We start from the raw sequence: 19411 nt of genomic DNA, 5'->3' as shown, positions 1-19411 counted from the left end.
AAGAATGATGTAAAAAAAACTACCATTCCCTTTGATATCGCAAATTATACCGAAATTACAATTCCTGTCAAAATAATTGCAATTAGATATTTATTGGAAATCGTTCAGCCCGAGTTCATGCACACTCACACGCTGCCGGCACAGCCGTCATGACACATCGGCATTGAGGAATCAAACCCACAGCCTTTGAGTTGAAAGACGACTCCCTCAACCACTGAACTACTATGGCCCCTATGCCATTGCTATGTAGCATTAAAACTCAAGATGTTTAGCTTGTCCATTATGGGACACTGTAGAAAATATGCTGGTCCAAAATGTAAAATGTAAAAAAAGTAAAAAATAAGTTTAATTAATTCATCTTCAATTTCTGACAAATGAAAATGACATCTCAATTGTGGCCGTTTAAGTTCATGTAAATTTGCTGTACCGTCCGATCACTGCCTTTGTTATTGAATACACGACGTTGAAACGTTTTCTGTTAGCACTTTGGAAGAGAAGCCGCCTGCAACACCTCCTATTTCTTTGTTTATTAACTTTATCTTTGATATAGTCTCAGTTCATCATGGACGTCCTGCAGTGAATTCTACCCTTAAGTGTTCAGTTTCTCTTCAAACTTATTCCAGAGATGCGATGATTTAACTGTGTTTCTATTATTCTCTCTCCACCTTATTTATTAGGTCAGCGTAAGCCAAATCGAAAGCCTTCTCTGTATCGTAAATTAAACTGCAGCACAAACTGGTTCCTTCCAAATTACCACACAACCTTCAAGAAATATACAGAAGCATTTTATCTGACTGTATTAGATTTAGTTGCATGCAATAAAATGGCAAACAACTAATTTAAATGAACAAAGCAAAACAAATAAAAGGATAACATCTTAAATATTTAAATTTTCTGGAGTTTGTTTTATTTGAGTTACAAAATATGAAGTGCCATCAGCAGACTCTGCAGAGGAGTCTGCCAACCTTCTCGAGTTACAAGTATTTACACCCAAAAGTCAAGGATATCCATTCTAAATGTCCACACAGCGTTTCTGGTATTCCCCCAGAGTTCAAATCTCTGTTGTCCAAGTTCCATAGTCAAAGTTTTAAATATTTAAAATATTTACAAAGGTCCTGTATTCAAAAAGAAAACTCCCAAATCAATCTGTAGCTTGTTCAATGCAAAGACGGGTGCCAGAGGTGTTTCTGCGTCAGTAGTGTGAGAACATGAGCAGAGCTGGTGGAATTAAAGGAGCTGTTAAACGAACGTGGTCCTCTACAGGGTCTCCATAACTTTACATGATGACTCTTCCTCCTCTAAATAAGCCTGGGGGGAGGAAGACTGTACAGAATTATTTAAAATTACACATTGAAATGTCTTTTTTTTTTTTTTTTTTAGCCATTGCGGTACACAACGGCCTCCGTGATCTTCTCTGGTAAAGAAATGAATGCGACAATCAATAAGACAGATGAAATAAAAAGGCCACCCGAAAAGTCACTCATGTTCATCAAAACGTCCCGTTTGTTTGTTTTTTTTCTTGTTGTTTTTTTTTTTCTTCAAAGAATCTCCAAATGTTAAAATTAAACTCCAATAAATAAAAAAATACAGCAGAAAAATGGTCAAATAAGACTGATTCTGGTTCGGTCCATCCCTGAGTTCTTTTGAGAAGGACAAAAATACCAGACAGGAGTGACAAAAAACAAAAAGGACTGATGGTGGGAGAAAGAAAAAAAAAAAAAAAGTATCAATACACATTCCCACTATGTCCAGGAAGAAAGAAAAAAAAAGAATAATCCCATATTCCTCTGGTTTCCTGAGGTTCATTGGTGAGAACATTCATCCGCGGGACAGAGTTCCCACTAGTGAAAGGTTACACAGAAGTGATGACGATCATGAGGTGTGGAGAGATGCTGGAGATCCTGTTGAGGAGGTCGGGGGCGAGCTGAGATAAGTGGCTCTCGGAAAATTCACACGGCGGGAAGATCTGTATGACGTAGGCGGGCTGGAAAAGGGAAAAACAAACGGTGTTATACACAGAAAAAACACATTTGATGCCACTGTCAACAATAAATAAAAATCTATATTGTTCATGGATGACAGTACCGATTACTAAATGAATCGTCAACTACTTTGATAATCAGCAGTTGGTATCGAAGTTTTCTTCATTATTAAAACAAGATTTCTGATTGTTTCAGCTTCTTAAATGTGAATATGTTCTGGTTTCTTTGCTCCAGATAAGGAAATCATTAAAAGTGAATCATTTTGGTTTGTGGACAAAAACAGGACGTTTGAGAACGTCATCATTTCCAGGTTTGACAAACACTGATCAATGTTTTTTTTTACGTTTTAGTTGCAGCTCTAATTCAGAAACCATTGCGCCTGATATGTAGGGCTGTCAAAATATTAATTGTATCATGATGAACTGCAGTAGCTCAATATTTAGTCACAATAAAAAGCATTTCTTTTTACATATTAACAGGTAGCAGGTTTTTTGCAGTGCATCTTCATTGGGAATCGAATGAATCCAAGGAAAGTTGATTTATGACGTTTTAGATTTGATTATTTCAAATCAAAACATGTGCAATAAGCCTGAGGTATAACACAATGTCTACTTCTGCAAAAGTGCACATGTCGTTGCATTGACTTTTCTGGAGTTCCAGTTTAGTTGTCTTCTCGGTTTCGTGCAGGTTCTGCTTTATTGTTGGGGCAGATGTTAGCACACGCAGTCTAAAATGATACTCCTGAGGAATCTAAGAAAGAAAGGTTTACTGCCAGGATATTTTGTCTTTTACTTTGTTAGTATTGAAGATGTGCCATCTTTGGTACTATTAAAAAAATACTTTATATTTTTACACTGAAGCAGGGACAAGTACATTTATGTTCATCAGCCATCAGCAGTGGACCATGGCAAAATCCACTTGTCCAGCAATTTTCACTAGTTTATTTATAATTTACTTTTAATTAAGGAAGAAAAAATGTAATCACATATAAACCATGATATGTCTCACCTGATTGGAACCTGGGTTGGGGATATTAATGATACCAGCGGCCAATTTTGACTGCAAGTAGTTGATAAAAGCGGCCTTAAGAGCTTGAGTTTGGTTTAGAACGTCGTCTTGATCTCGTCCACACGGCAGAGCCAGGAGAAGACAGAAGTCACTGTCCCCCTGTGTAGGAAAAATATTTTTTAATAAACAATTTATTGAAAGAAATCTACTATTAAAATGATATATTTCACGAAAAAAAAGACATACGGTCATCCTTCTGGCTACATTCTCAAGTTGTGAAGCTTCTAATCTCATTCTCTGGACGATCCTGAGAAGAGCACCTCCTTCTTGTAGGGGCAGCGATCGATGAGCCAAAGCTTTGTTGCCGCAAACAAAATGCAACTGCACTGCAGCCGTGTCATTCTTCAGCGCCAGCAGGCCTTGCCACACAATAGGGTATTTCTGTTTAAATATGGGACAAAACAAAGGCAGGTTTGTCAGACAGGCGTAGCTCTTGTTCAGACCCACACAAACCTGAAACAATTGTGAAGACTTTTGTCTTACTGTGAGCAGCTGCACCATATTAACAGGCTGTGTCGTCTTGCCATCTGGTTTTGCCTGGGGGTCTGCACCCTGAGGATTTGAGAAAACAAGAGCATTGTGTGATTAGCAGCTCTGGTAACATGACAATGTCAACACAGACTAGAATTACCACTCAGTTTACAGTTGTGTTTATATTTATGAACACCAAGCTAGACAATCTTACATAACACTCTGGCAATAAGTTAAATTTAATTATACAGATGTTTTTGTCATTAGTCTATCCTCAACGCCTCTTGGTAACCTGCAAAATAATCTGATTGAAAGGAAATATGTTTTAATGCTACAATGTCAGAACAGTTACAGCTGGGTGAATCTAATAGTTGAACATATTAACACCATAAAACTCACAATATTTGGTGTGATGTTCAGCTGTGGTTGGTTGATTCCAACAGGAGACGTCTCTGGTAGTTGAGAATGGATGCCTCTTGGGTTTGAGTACATCCCCGAGTACTCCGGGTATGAACCAGAAGGTCCTGGCGGCATCAGCTGAACTCTCTGCGGAGATGCTATTGCTGGCCCAGATTGCCGAATGCCCATCCCCCCATCTTTAGGAAGAGGAGAGTGCGGCCTTTTTCCTTCCAATGGCTTTGTGATATCTTTCTCAGAGACACCTTTGGGCAGAACATGTGTGTCCGATATGTGACCAGAATGAGGGTCTGTAGCTGAACGCTCCCCCTGTTGGTGCAGGAACACACGCATTTCTCTCTGTGCCATGTATGTTTCCAACTGGACATTATTCCTCAAAGACCCACGAGGATCTGATTGCATAGTGTCCGGTTTCAACTGTGTGGTCGACTGTCTCCCGCCCATGTGGAAGTGTCTGGCTTCTTCCTGTTCTCCCTCAGGACTTCTCAAAGAACCAGGGTTCACCTTTAGAACCTTGTCTCTACCAACACCCTGTGGTGAGGTGGGCCGTGGCTGCATGGAACCAGACCAGGGAGAGGCATGAGGCTCACTATGCATCCCATAGCTCATAACAGAGAGTGGTGGAGTATTGACACGGACATCTCCCTGAACAAGATGGCCCACTGGAATTGATTGGGTGACACAGTGAGGAGACATCCTTCCCATACCTCCCGGCACACTGTGAGTCGGCATGATAACAGACTGCTCTGAATGGTGAACACCAGTAATAAACTGTTGCATGGCAGGATGACCGGAGGATAACATCACTGGTATGCCCTTGGGTGAGGAGGAGCCTATGGGTGAGGACACTTTAGTAAATTGAGAATGTGGATGACCCGACTTGCGTGGAGACCGTGGTTCCTGTTTGATCCCGCCGAGGTGTGAAGCAGCTCTGTCACCAGCTGCTGTAACAAATCCTACATGGTTGCCTGGTGGAGAGGGCAAATGGGGACTTATTGCTGGACTAATAGCAGAAGTCCAAGATGGTTTAGCACCATCTGTACTGTGAGGATCAGCACTGTCCATTTTCTTCTGATGTTTTAATGGCATGTAGTCTTGATGGTAGGTCAGTAACTGCTGGTTACCTGGTGTAAGACGCTTTACTACACCTTGGGGTCCAGACTGGTAATTAGATTCCATCTTTTCCAAACCACTACTCTCTTGTTTAATAGACAAAGCTATCTGTGGCTTGCCAGGATGCCCATGATCTGTCTGCAGTGAAAGCCCCTTTTGAAGTCCAGACTGAGAGTGACCATACATTTCCTGTTTTATCTGGGGCATTGATACCAACTGCTGAGATTCCATATCACCTGCTGTTGCTTGTGGGATCTGACTTATTTTAGCACTAATCCGCTGGGGCCCCTCTGTTTTTTGACCCGAGTGGCTCAATACAACCACTCCTTCAGATGTATTAACCCTCAATCCAGGGCAAGATCCTATACCTAGACTGGAGCTCTCAACTATGAAACGTGCACTGCTAACCCCCTCATCACCAACAGGTGGACCCAGGTATGACCCAGTATCATCTTTGCTGGGCCTATATGAAGATTTGGGCAGAGGAATGTCCACACATGGATTTCCAATATTCATATTTAGTTTGTCCTCTGGTTCAGGAGGGTTACAAACACGGCTGATAACAGAGGTTGCAGTGGATGCTATAACAGAGATCACAGACTTTGTTTCAGGAGATGGTAGCGTGGCTGGAGGTCGAACAACAGATGGACCTGAATGAGCCATTCTACTGTCAGACAGCGGTGACTTGTTTGGCACAATAGCTGATGGAGTGGTACTTTCCAATGGGTTAGGATCTTGAAGGGGGGTCTGATTACTAGGAATACAACTGCTACCTGATAGTGAAACATTTTTGTGTTTCATAAGTATCTGTCTCAAGTCACTTGTACCATGTTCAGTTTCCATTTTCTCAGAATCTGAAGGCAAAGGTTGGTTTTCCTTTGAAGTCAACGGCAAGACGGGTGAAGAGACAACTCCATCTTTGGATTGGTGATGCCAATCCGGTGGAGAAACAGTAATTCTACTGGTTTGAATGGGTCTGATATTTGGCCTAGTGACTAGTGGTAATGGGGAAGGGGACATACCTTCAGATGGCAGCTGCGGAGGCTTTGGACATATTGGACTCTTAGACTGGGGGTAAACAGATTTAAGAGTCTGAATCTGTTCTTCGGGTGATAATTCTGACTCAGGATTTAAGTCTGTAGCTTTGATGGCAGAAGGCTCGGAATCTGGCTTTAAAGTAGTAGGAGCGATAACAGTAGCAGCTACTGATGGCGTTGTCTCAGAAACAATCTTTTCACCAGATGCTACTGTAGACGCCAAATTCTCAATGGGCAAATGTTCTTGCTTTTTTGCTTGCTTTGGGACTTTAGAACGTTTGGGTGTTTTAGGTCTTCCCTTCCCTTTTTTAGGTGTGGTTTGAATGAGGGGTTCCTCCTGAATAGAGGATGCATTTGTTTCAGGTTCATCTTCCTTGGCGGGCTGAATGAAATCCTGCACCTCAGGCTCAGAACTTTCATCTGTTCTTAGTTGAGGTGGCTGGGTCAAGGATGCACTTGTAGCCTCAGGAGTAATTGAGTAAATTGCAGCCATGAGTTCTGTTTCACTGGCAGGAATAGGTTTTTCTTCATCTGGGTTACATTTTATTTCTGTATGTGGTACAGGTGTTGGAAGTTCTGCTGGACAAACCGGATCAGTAAGTTTGGCCACTGCCTCCTCCAATTCCAGTTCTGGTGAAATTATGCTTTTTGATACTTCCAGGACCTCCTTTTTCTTCAAAGCAATATTTTCTTTTTCTTTGTTATTGGGGTACTCTATGTTAGTCTCTGTGCCCTTGGCAACATGATCACTGTGGTCACTAGGCCTGATATTTGAACATGAAGACTCATCTTGACTCCCAAGCTCATCATCCCCTAATTGAAGAAGATCTTTAACCTCTGTAACATTTAGCCTTATTTTGAGATTCTTGAGGACAGGAGACTTGGGGGTCCTTGTCAACTTTTTTCCTCTAACAACCTTTTCTTTTTCCACAGAGATTTTCTCTTCTAAGCCAGCAGAATCCATCTCTTGTCCATTTGATTTGCCTTCACTAACTTTTTCACAGATAATATCTCTATCTTTTCTTTCTCTGCTTTGTTTGTCTTTTTCTTCCTTTGTTTGGTCAACTTTTGCTGCTGGGTCGTCTTTACATGAACTTGAAAAATCTTGCAAAGTCAAGGCATCTCCTGTGAAATCAATTTCCTCATCATCATCCTCAGTCACCTCAGTTTTGTCTCCCTTCCTCGTTGATCCAGAGCCTAGCACTGTGGACATCTGGTTTGATGAACCCTTTGTGGTATGAGATGTTTTTCCTTTTGACAACCTTGGAATTCGTTCACCACTTTCTGATTCATTTGAATCAGTTTCTTTGTTATCCATTTTAGATTTTTCTACTTTGACAGTTGAACTATCATCACCTTGTCTACGATTCTTGGGAGGACGGCCCCGTTTATTTGCAGGTGTTGGAGCAGGTGGATCCTGCTCAATGTTCTGTTGCTGTGTTGTATCCTTGACTGTACCTCGCTTTCGTGCAGAGCGTGGTGACTCTGTCATTTCCTTTCCAGGGCGAACTGGTGCATCATCTTCGACAGGGGTGGCATACACAGATTTAACATTTCTTCGTTTGGCTCTGCCTAATGATATGCTCTGCTCAAACACATCTGGATCTGATCCATGAATGGGGGATTTGCCCGTCGACTTTGATTCAGCTCTTGGGGACGATCCACGTTTTAGTTTCTCTTTGTCAATGCGTTCACTCTTGCGTGTAGCTTGTTTCTCCAAACCAGAGGTAGACACGACTGGAATGGGAGCCACTTGAGCAGGGGATTGTTTGCCCTTTTTACTTTTCATTTCTTTTGTTTTATGCTCTATCTTCTGAGATGAGACTGGCAGATCATCTGTGTCATTATCAAGAGGCATTTGCATTTCACTAACTTGAAGTTTCTTCTCTCCCTCAGGCTCTACTACTGTTTTGCTGGTGGAGTGCGTCTCTTTCTTAACTACATCCCCATCCTCTGGAGCAGTAGATAGCAAGGGACAAGTGGCTTCAAGCACTTCTGGTTGCGTCATTTCAAGATCAAGCTCTGGTTGCAAAGTAATACAGACATCACTAGAATTGTCGTGAGGCGATGGTGGTTCTCTGACTACAGGTTTTATATCTTCAGTATCCAGTTTCCCTTCAGTTGGAGAAAGTTTGCATCTATCCCCCAAGTCACTGGTTTCAGGTGCAGGTTCTGAATCAGAGGTCTCAAATTGTGGATGGGGCTTAAGTAAAACAGGTTCATTCTCTTTTACTTCCTTCTTTATCTCTTCTTTAATGAAAAACACAGGGGTGTGCGGATCGGGGGCTGAATTTACTGCAACACATTTGTCTTCTGGTGGAGGCAAGTCCTTGGTTTCACTTTGGGTGACAGGAGTAGGTGTGAGCCGGGATTCAATAATCAGCTCTTCAGCAGGACTAACGGGTTTAATTTCTGGCTCCATGATAGAGCCTGTTGTTTCAGGTGAGTGTACAGCTTGCTGGTCTGGTGTTTTTTCCACTTTATTCTCATCTGTAGGAATGGCATCAACTTTTACCAGTTGCTGCTGCTGGGCTTTATTCTTCTGTTGCTGTAGTCGAGTGAGTTCCAAAAAACGACTATGGAAAAGGACAACTGGTCCCGAGTCAAGTTCACCATCTGCTGTTCCTTGGTGACCAGTTTGCTGGTTTTGAGTATGCTCAGGTTCTTCATGTTTGCGTTCCAAGTGTTGAAGACGTCTAGAGTCCAGCTCAAAAACAGCACTGTGCAGGAAGCGGGAAGCAAATAACTCCCTCCTTTCATGCTCCTCTGGCTTAGGTTCTTCTTTCCTGTCTTCAAGTTTGTCTTCTGATCCACTTCGAATTTTCTTCTTTACAATGTACCAGGAAGGCGTAGGTCTTGGTGTTGAATCTACTTTCTCAGTATCTTTTCTGCTGCGGAAACTAGCAAAGTGAGAATCATAATCTAAAAATGACCAGTTATCTTCTCTGGAAGATGAGAGCGATTTTGCACGCTCAAGCAAAGCCTTTGTATCTGGTGTGATAGTCTGGTCAAGTGCAAAGGAGTAAAACTTGTTCCTTTCGAGGTGTGCTAGTTTGGGGTCTGTAAACCTCACAGTCCTTGGCCTCTCAGGAAAAGGCATTGATGTAGAGGGCATAGGGGAATGGGGTTTAGGGTCTTTGTCCTCTTCAGAGTCAGATCTCACTTCTCCAGGCTCCAAGTCATGCCAAGTGCCATATTCTAAACGCTTGCAATTGTGACTATTCTTACTGAGATTTCTGGAATAGTTCAAGTCAGGCATTAAGTCTGGTTTGACTCTGCTCTCCCATCTTTTTTGCTGATCCTCTTCCCCACTTAGAAAAGGAGGGTTTACTTTGTTTACTTGTGTGTTTATGTTCTGAGTCCTTTTGACTAACAGCTCCACAACAGGTTGATTTTTTTCATCATTTCTGCTCACATCTTTTCGAGAGGGATCCACAAAGTCCTCTTCCACATGGTGAGAGAAGTGTGGACGTCCAGGAGAGGAAGTGTTGTTCCACTCAGGATCTTCACTTTTTTGCCTAAAGCTCCTGTAGACACGTTCTCTCTTTATCCCAGAGTCTGTGTCAAACTGGTCTACTTTCTTGAGTTTGTGAGATGGGAAGTTATCTGTAACATCTTCAGGTGGTTTACCAACTTCATGCACAAGACTGCGGTGCTCCATGTCCTCCATTTCATTTCCTTCAGGGCTTTCTGGTTTGTGAGGTTTATCAAATTCACGTTGTTGTTGCTGGTGCAAACGTCTATTTTGCTCCATTTGCTTGCGGTAACTCTGAGACAGATCAATGTCAACATGGTCTTCCTTGCTCTTGGCACTTTTGTCAGTTTCAGTATTCTGATTAGCAAATTTGATAGCAGCATTTTGTTCTTGTTCTCTTGTACTGCTTTGATCTGTAACCCCCTCATGAGAAAATCTTCTAGACGAAATGTGCCCTGGATGTCGTTTGGAATCCAGTGTGTGCAAAGATGCTTCCAATTTCTCACTTTGCCCTCTAAGATCCTCTTGACCATCCTTCGGTGTGCTACTTTTGTCAGTTTTCAGTCTCGAATCTCTTCGTTGTGATTCTTTGTGTTTGTCGGTGTCTGACTCTTTCAAATACGAGGTACTGGCCCCAATGTCAGAGGACTGGTTGCCATCTTCCTCCTCATGTCTACTTCTCTTTGGATGAATAGATTTTCCACCAGTATCAGCAAAACGCCTCTTCCTCGCGGCAAGGCGATCCGAATCCACAGATGAATCTTTACCATCAGTTCCAGTATCCGTCTTGAGATGTTTCTTGAGGCGATTTTTCCCATCCAAGTCTGCATTCTCACCTTTACTAATGTCAGATCTTTCCGATTTTACAGAGTCATGATTAGCAGTTGGCAACTGATTTCCAGAAACAGAGTCACGATCCACCTTACATTTCTGCTTTTCATGAGCATCCTGGTCTTCGAGTTCCGTCTCAGGCACTGGGTTGGATGGGGATTGCCCCTTTGCTTTCCTTGATTTACTCTTCTCAGCTTTGTCTTTATCACTTTTCTCTTTTCGTTTTGGACGTTTTGTTTTCTCAGCACCTGCCAAACGCTCAGGTTGACTGCTCCTTTCACTTTTGTCACTCTTAGCAGAATGGTCCAGCAGGGTCTTTTCTGATTTATCAAAGTGTGGTGTTGGTGAAATGGAGTCCACACTACCACTTCTCTCAGAGGACTGGCTATAAACCTGTCTTTCTGGGTCTCTGGGTGCACGGTCAGAAGGTGAAGGTGATACTGCAGGAGTGATAGGTCGCCTTGGGTGGGACGGGCTCCACCTGCTGCGGTCAGCCTCGAAGCGCTCTCGTTCTCTTTCTCGCTCTCTTTGAATATATGTATATTTCCTGATGTCTTGTTCAAAAGGGTCTCGGTAATCCCTGTAGTCTCTTGGATCATCGTGGTATCGTGGGTCAAAGGGCTCTCCCTGATAATGTTCCAGTTCAGTAAAGCGTTCCCTGCTGCGGGCAGCATAATCTCTACGAGCATCCTCTGGGTAGAGCCCAGGGGTACGTATATTGTCATAGTAAGCCCTTTCCGCTGTAAATTCATGGTATGGAGGTCTGCGTTCCTCTCTATAGAATGAATGAATTGAAAGAAAAGCAAAAAGTTATCAATTCTGTTACCCTGACTTTTAAACATTATCGTACATAATACATGTTACACGACTTATATAATTTGAAAGAATGTTTCCTTATCATTATTTAATGAACGATTGTATGTAATAGCCGTTTACCGTCGCTCAGGTGGAATTTCGTAGAAGTCTCTCTCTTGACCAGATGCCTGCATAGATCGGTAGAATGCCATCTGACACTCTTGACTTGCAAAGTCAACCTATCAAAAATGAATAACAACACACTTAAGTACCTGAACAAATACACGAGGAAGTAAATTTTGCTTAATAGCTAGATCATTTCCAATTTTTACCTTTATTTTATTGCCACCAATCTTCCAGCCTTTGGTCTCTCTTACAGCAGCCTGAGCAAAATCTGTGTTGTTATACGTGATGAGAGCCATCCCTTTTAATCTGTCAAACACAACCTAAAAACACAAATTAAAAAAATATAACAATTGCAATTTTGAAAACATGAAACACCCTTTGATCAAAATCTTTATTAAATCAAACACCCTACCTTAACAACGTGTCCATAACGTAGGAAATGCCGTGTGAGGTATTGTTCCGTAATGTTGTTCGCCAAACCATCTAACCAAACACATGTTGTAGGCATACTCTTTCCAAAACCAAGCTACAAGAAAAAGGAGAACAATTTTCATTTTGTGAAGAACATTTTAGATTTTTTTCTTTAAATACATGTCTTTAATGTTTATTGTAAAAACACTACCTTAAGTCTGTTGCTTCCCAGATACTCTCCATCCATCTTCTTTATGGCCTTGCATACACTGGCAATATCGGAATACTGCACAAAGGCATACTGGGGAACTCCATTTACTTTCTTGATGTCAATGTCCTTGAGAAGTATCAATAAGTAAAAAATTACAATTGTAAGAAGTAAACTTTAACTTGTAAAGTATGAATTAAAAATGTTAGCTTACCACAATTTCTCCAAATCGCTGAAAGATGTCAAGCAGTTGCTGATAACTGGTGGTCTTCTCAAGGTTACCTATGAACAGTGTCCGTGTGGCTTTTGGATGGAACTCGTCTATCCTCCCATCCAAGGGCCTGAACTCATTTTCACTTTCTGTTTCTGAAGGAAAGAACAGGGTTATTAATAATATTACCAACATGTTATTGAAGTTCAGGCTCAAATTCTCCAACATAAACACATTTTCTCTAAAATTATGAAGAGGCATTTAATCTGCCTGCATCAAGCATTGTGATAATAAATACTGTTTTGTTAAGTACTTTCATCACTTACCAGGGCCATTCCAGGCAGTGACTTCAATAAGCATGCCAAAGAACAGTTTTCCCTTAGAGACACCAAGGGCTTTCTCCTGGTCCTCTTGCTGTCTAAAAAACACCAAACCATAACGGTCCTCCGACGATCCATGGATCTGCACTGAGGTAACTTTCCCATGTTTCTTAAATTCATGAAAGAGTCCGTCTTTTAAACTTGTGTCTGTGGAGGAAAAACAAAAATGGAAACGTTCAAATTGCCAATCCCCATTCTTAAAAGTAATGAAAGCAAGAGATGTTTAAGAATGAATAAATTCATGGCTTTTTCCACCAAAAAAATGTATTTCCACATAAACCTGTGCACCGAGAGGGTGATTCCTTTTGCAGGCTATTTGTTAAGTTCAGTTTTTTGTTCAACATGAGTCCATGAGTGTATTTAGTTCTGCAATAACTGGAACTCACTGTTCACGGTTAACTGCATTTCAATTTTAAGTTTGGCAGGTAGGTAGATACTTTTTAGGTATTGACCAGCCAAGGGTTTTAGATGTTGTGATGTAAAACAAGACAGAATATAAGCTTGTGGAAATACTAGTGAAAAAATAATAATTAAATGCTACCAAGTACAAATATAATGAAGCAACTGAGACCAGAAAAGTCCTAAAAAGATAACAAGAAAACACTATATTGTTTGGACCACTTTTTTGACCACTGCTGGCTGATATCAACTTAAACGTAGTTTAGAATGCAAGTAATGTAACTGTCCTTCAAAAACCAGACAATGCCCTCAGCAAAACTCTTCAGTTTCTTAATAAGATGACATAAAAAGGTTTTGTTGTGCCTCAAGAGAAAACTTAATTAACTTTTCAAGGGTCTGAACATGACTGTACTTCTTAAACTTACTTTTATACTATACTGCAAATATTTTGATTTTAAGGCTCTTTAAGGGACATGTAAAACTCACCAGTGGAGCGCACTGGTAGATTTTGTACTTTAATTCCAAAGCTTCTGCGTGGTTCATCTGAGTCGAGCACCATAGATGACTGCTGAGGGGCATGTGTGGCCGACGACTGCACAGAACGTGCATGTGATCCATCACTTGAGCTGCTGTTTGAATCACTGTTATAACATAAACACAAGAGACATTGCTTTTAGGATTCAAACAATGAATGGGATGGGACACTTGCTGGGCAAACTTCATAAACCCATGAAACCTAAAAAAGGGTCAACAAAATAACATGGCACACCTGCCACTGCCAGTGCTGCTGCTGCTGCTAACGGAATCGGAGCTTGAAGATCTGCTGCGAGACCGAGATCTTGGGCCTCTCCCAGGGGACAAGGTAGCTCTTTTCGGTGAATGAGGAGTTTTGGAGGTTTGTCCTGTGGTCCGTTGTGGGGATGGGTGTCTTGACTGGGAGGAATGAGATGATCGGCTTCGACGATGATGGTAAGTTCCATCAACACGCCGTCCTCTGTCATCTCTGTACAGGTCACGTCGTGTGGAATTAGTAAGAGTGAAGGGGTCGCGAACTCTAGAGTCAAAATGTGGGTCTGCTGCCTCAAAGCTTCCAGCAATAGTACTGCTTCCTGGGCCAGCAGCAGCAAACAAAGAACGATCGCGGTAATATTCAGTGCTGTAGTGACGCTGTCTGTCAAAATTGCCGCTGCGGTCATGGTGTCCATATGGGCTGTGATCGTATGCACGTTCTCTGGTTTCTGAGCTACTGTGAAGTAACAAGAGGACAGAGAGAGAAATTATTATGATTCAATATAAATAGGCCAAAAAACAATTAACTACAGTACTATATACACATCACACATCTGTTAAAATAAAGATAGACAGCCATGAATTGGGCAGGTAAGAGGTGGAATTGATAGCTTAACAAAGAAAAGTAATTACTTCAATTTTATCATCATGGTATGATACAATGGAATGTGAATAGGACAGTGTGTTAAAGTGGTTCTTGTTATTTTTCAGCCGTGTCCAAAAGGTTGCACATCGTTATTCCAATGTTGTGTTGACAAATGTTGCAGCTTAACAAGTAAATTAGCTTGACTGTTCACAACAATCCTGCCACAATAAAATGGATGGCTTTTGTGATTCCTGCTCCCTTATCTAATCGGTAAGTAGCCTTAAATGACGTTCAAATACTCAGAAGTGACAAGACTTACTAAGACGCACATTATAATGTCAAGTAAATCAATAAATAGTTGCATGAAACAAAGCTGCCCCAAGCCCAGACCCTACTAAAGATCTACCCTTAGACAAATAATCTGTTCTTCTGCTAATCTTCAGGGGAGCCAATTTCATAGGATGACTGTCCATTAACTATTGCTGGTAAAAGGGAAATTCAACATGTCTCTTTAATTATGATATCTTAATACTATTTAAGAGCTCTGCCATATCAAACTTTAAACATATTGCAGAGGTCCTATAAGTTCATTTATTTTGTAATAAGTTACAAAATATCATAAATTATGATATGCTGGGAAAAAAAGACACTTAAGTAGCAATTTACATAAACAATTTTACACAAGCATTTTACTTTTTTTATACTATCTTGTATAAAAACATTTTCCCTCAAAACAGAGCAAACTTAATATTACGGTTAGAGAAAGTATGCAGATGTCAGAGCAATACCAACCTTTTAGAAAAGAAGTTACTGAAACTAATCCAAATAAAATCTAGGTGGTCAGAATGAGAGAGCCCGAATGAAAAACCAAAGGGAAAAATCAAATGATCTAATTAGGCAAAAAAAAAGTGTTCTCTTGAATCACACTGCACGTTAATCTTCAAATACTGTGGAGTACCAGGCCAGTAGATTGTTGATGTAATAATCCACTTAGGCTACTTAATTCTCTTCACTGGATGGAAAAAGTGGGGAAAAATACCAGATAGACCTCTTTATGGATTTCTGGACATGTGGGGGGAAAAAACGTCAAAACATTCACCTCAATAACCACACAGGCGTTTCAAAAAATTATTAATTTAGGGGTAATTTGGTAGATTCCATGTTGACTAACAGCAAGTTGATGCCCAAATGAAACGTACATCCAACTGGGTGAGTCTTGCACTCTTGTATGAGGAGGTAGTAGTTCCCAAAAGTTAACCTTTGGACAAAAATGATCAAAACGTATTCCACTGGTTATGTCAATGTCAAATCAATTAAAAGCCTACAATATCACAGATTCTATGGCCACGGCATATACAATCCTCTTGGGTTTATATAGATGACATAACTCCATAATCCATTGATTCCATCAGGTGTGTTTACTGGCAACTTTGTCTTTTTGCAGGTTACTTTCAAGTTACTTTCGAAAAGTTGTCTTTAGCTCTGTGTTACAAACTTGAAGTGCCCTTCCTTACTGAATCCTTACACAGCTACATCCACACTTGAGTAATCCACAGGGGTGCCATCTAAACCTATCCACACTAGGGCTGGCATCAGTACATCCAGTATGGGTTGTCATATTGCAGATATCCAGGAGGTTACATCCAAAATACGCAACCTTCATCATTCTTCGTGGCATCCATCCAAAACAAGATTAGCTCCACAGACTTTTGATGGCTGGTTGTTCGAATCATCGGCGTTCTTGCCAAGTCTTCTTGTTATTAACTTCCACGTTTGTGACAAAAATGACATATAATTAATCTCATTCTAGAAATGATTGAGATAGCCATGGCTATGTAGACTATTCTGTCTTTCTTTGGGTGTGTATCAAATGCAAAATTCTTCCATCCACTTGTTCAAAAAATAAATCCAGACATGGCCAAATCCACGGACGCAAAATTGGCAAAAGTACTCCAATCATCAGCTGTTGCCAAGAGAAAAAAATTGACAGCCCAAGATGGAAGGTCCTTCAAGTAATTACACATTACCTGTATAGATTCTTCAGAGTAAAGTGTATCCTGTATTGTAAATATTTACTTCCAGTTTCGAACAATTCCGAGTAAAAATCAACGTAGGATCCGATATTTAGGAGAAAAATGTTTTTTAAAAAAATCCAGAAGTACCGAAGGTAGTTCCCAGTGGAATGTAATAAATCCATAACTCACTAGGATATTCCTCACAGATGTAATATCCAAACCAGATGTCAAACCTTGAATTATAGTTACCATAACAAATTAATATGTGTAGTTAATATACTTAGATCCCATTGGAATGGCAAGTCGAATATGATGAAAAGTGGAACGCTTCCTAGATTACCTTTCTATAACCACCTTGAGGCATCTATCGCTCAGGTATAACCCCACTATGTGTTTAGGTCTTAAACCTATCCATTACCTCGATTCCCCTGAATTAAGGGGAGGCTGTGTCCACTTACCCATCTATTCTCCGCTCATAACGTCCCTCTCTGGTGTGAAGGGAAACAGGTGGGCCAAACACTGGACCAACTGTTGCCCTAGAGAATCCTGTAACGTCTCGACTGCTCGAGGGAGAGCTGTCTTCAAGGCCCCGAACAGCACTAGGGACTGATCCAGGTTCATTGTAGTCTGTCCGCAGGTCCCTGTCTCCCATTTTGTTGACAGCATTGTGAGCCTTCTGCGCACTTTTGATATCCACAAAATCCACAAAAGCTGCAACACCACCCTCTGACCCTCGCTTCCGCAGAACTTTAACGCTCTCCACGCGCCCATACCTAAGAGGAAATTACAATGGAAACAAAGAGGAGATCACATAAAAAGGCATATTTAAAGAGTACATGGAACTGTCTCTATAGAGAGACAGAATGTGATAATCAAGACAAGAAGGGACACTAATATCATAAGGAAAATTGCTCTTTTAGGTCCAACTATAAACCAAAACAACTCGAGACATAGAGGTTGACTGATAGGATTTTTCTATGGCCAATAAAAGCTTTACAAATCAGGGCAACCAATGGCCAATATATACGATACAAATAGAATAACGGTTTAAAAATTACAAATAATACAGTGTTTAATTTAAATAAACATCAACTGAGCAACACCTAAGTCTGTTTCTTCAATCTGCATTTTACACCAGTGAACTTATGAAGTTTCAATAAAAGTTGGGTGTAGGCTAATATTTATATACATGAAACAGACAAAACAAAACTTAACTTAAAGCAGCAGCATTTACTCGAGAACAAAACAACGTAACCTTAGACGAATAGGTAATGATCAGCCAATTCATTAAATAATAATCGGCCTGTGTGTCATAGGTCTTCCTCTCATGATTATAATAATATTAATAATTATTATTATTATTATATTGGCAATTTCCTCTAAATATGCCTCTGTTACATCACACATTAACACCTTACAAAGAGCAGCGTATACAAGTTGTCACGAGACCACTGGTGATGCAGTGGTGAAAAATCGAAATGATTTGTTTTGATGTTTATAATAAGCTTGTTGTTCAAGTTAGTCGAGCTAACCTTTCACTGCGTAGCAAAGTCGTAACACAGCCTCGAGTGACTTCTGTGAACGAGGGAAATCAACCATAGCCATTTAATGGCTTTCTTAACACCAAATCGTTAAGTAGCGGGTGCGAATTGTTCGATTTATTGGTAACGTGCCAACTCTGAAGACAATGGCAACCTTAACCGAGTTTTAAGACGGAGACTTTAGGTGAAGCCGCTCAACAACTTGCAAACATCTGATAAACACAGTGAGGTAGCTGCTCGCTTCTATTTTTTATAATTCTTTTCTACAGTGCTGTTTTTGGCCAACAACGGTGGGAAGCAGAAACATCGCTTAGTGAAGGGGACGTCTCCGGTGACCAAAATAATAAATCATCCGATGTTACTTGTCCAGCTGTCCAGCTAACGGCTAGCGTACTGTGGGCTTGTACCGATCACGAAAACGTCCCCACAAAATGGTCGGATGGTTGGGTGGTAGAGAGTTAGCTCGCTAGCTAGCACACCTAGCTACTCGCCTAGGCATAACGTTCGCGAAAGTTAGCCAAACACTGCAAAATCGCGAACATTTGCATTTAAGTGTTCCCACCCCGTGTGTTTAGCTTCTTCAAACACTGCTGTGATATAGTATAGCCACACACGGCACACAATAACCCTACATGATTTGTGAAAATTAAAATGCTAACATTAGCTGAAGTAGCATTAGTCGCAGGCTACGAGGCTAATGGTAGAGCTGCGGCTAACCCGCGCTGCTCCGCCGACAGAGGATCCCTCTTGCGTAACCTACCGTTTAAAATGCTCCACAATTTTCTCCTCTCGGACATGTTCGGGTAAATTTCCCACCCAAAGGTGTCTGGTTTCCCGAACCATCGTGCGCTATTCTTCCCCCTCCACGCACATATATGATCTGGCACGTTTCGAATCCCTGCCGGTCGGAGGTCCGCCTGCACAAAATGAACGACGGCTGACTCCGTAGATGATCTGGGGCCCGGTGGACGCTGCCTGTGTAGCTTTAGCTGCTGCGTCCCCGAGCCACACACGAGAACGCGCGGCACGCTCGCTCCTGGCAGTTTTGTGTACGAAATGGGCGCCCCCGACGTGCTGCGCGTGGCCAACAGTGAACACGCGATTACAATATTAAAAGGATCAAAACCGACCGTGAAGGCTTTGTTCGTTTGTCTTGATGTCATCCACATTGTTTTTAAGAGTCAACAACATCAATTTTCTTTTTAGATTAAAAAATAAATATCTGATTAAAACCACATTTGGAAGTGGTTTGAAACAGTTCATTAACACTGAGCATTTTGGTTCACTTTTAAAACGGCACATATATATATATATGCATATATTATTATTATTATTATTATTTTAAGATGGAGTATGTAACTTAAAACATATCTGTTACATTCAAACCATTGCCAAATGTGTTCACAAAAGTCTATCAACTCCACATGATTGGCAGTTTTTTGTTGTTGTTGTTGTGTTTATGATGACAGACCCGTACTGACCCGTACAGTCTGAGGCATTTTCATCATCCACACAGTGAGTATAAACATTGAAAAAAAGAAGACAAAATGCTATCC

At 41.0% G+C, this 19411-nt stretch overlaps 1 protein-coding gene across 2 annotated transcripts; it reads right to left on the bottom strand.

The window, feature by feature from the left end:
- Window positions 1-884: 884 nt before the first annotated feature.
- On the bottom strand, window positions 885-18880 carry si:ch1073-335m2.2 (msx2-interacting protein). Of its 2 annotated transcripts, none has more exons than XM_044024079.1 (15): window positions 18616-18880; window positions 16773-17087; window positions 13694-14170; window positions 13411-13565; window positions 12472-12672; window positions 12149-12300; window positions 11938-12063; window positions 11728-11841; window positions 11522-11635; window positions 11331-11428; window positions 3921-11169; window positions 3534-3602; window positions 3237-3431; window positions 2991-3149; window positions 885-1984 (listed from the first exon to the last, which is right to left on the bottom strand). In XM_044024079.1, the coding sequence occupies exons 1-15, from the start codon at window positions 18696-18698 to the stop codon at window positions 1853-1855; spliced, it is 9639 nt and encodes a 3212-aa protein (XP_043880014.1). In that variant the 5' UTR covers window positions 18699-18880; the 3' UTR covers window positions 885-1852. The 2 variants fall into 2 exon arrangements, with proteins under 2 accessions (XP_043880014.1, XP_043880015.1); XM_044024080.1 differs by having other exon boundaries at window positions 13694-14167.
- Between the last annotated feature and the right edge of the window lie 531 nt (window positions 18881-19411).

This window comes from Solea senegalensis, linkage group LG4 (assembly GCF_019176455.1).
Source record: "Solea senegalensis isolate Sse05_10M linkage group LG4, IFAPA_SoseM_1, whole genome shotgun sequence".
Lineage (NCBI taxonomy): Eukaryota > Metazoa > Chordata > Actinopteri > Pleuronectiformes > Soleidae > Solea > Solea senegalensis.
This window is presented reverse-complemented; position numbering and strand designations above follow the sequence as displayed.

Coding starts and splice junctions, on each gene's coding strand:
- si:ch1073-335m2.2 (XM_044024079.1), bottom strand. CDS start 18,698: ATGGTTCGGGAAACCAGACACCTTTGGGTGGGAAATTTACCCGAACAT. Junction 11,842..11,937: donor TGGGAAGCAACAGACTTAAG/GTAGTGTTTTTA, acceptor TTTTTCTTGTAG/CTTGGTTTTGGAAAGAGTAT. Junction 11,429..11,521: donor TTGGTGGCAATAAAATAAAG/GTAAAAATTGGA, acceptor CATTTTTGATAG/GTTGACTTTGCAAGTCAAGA.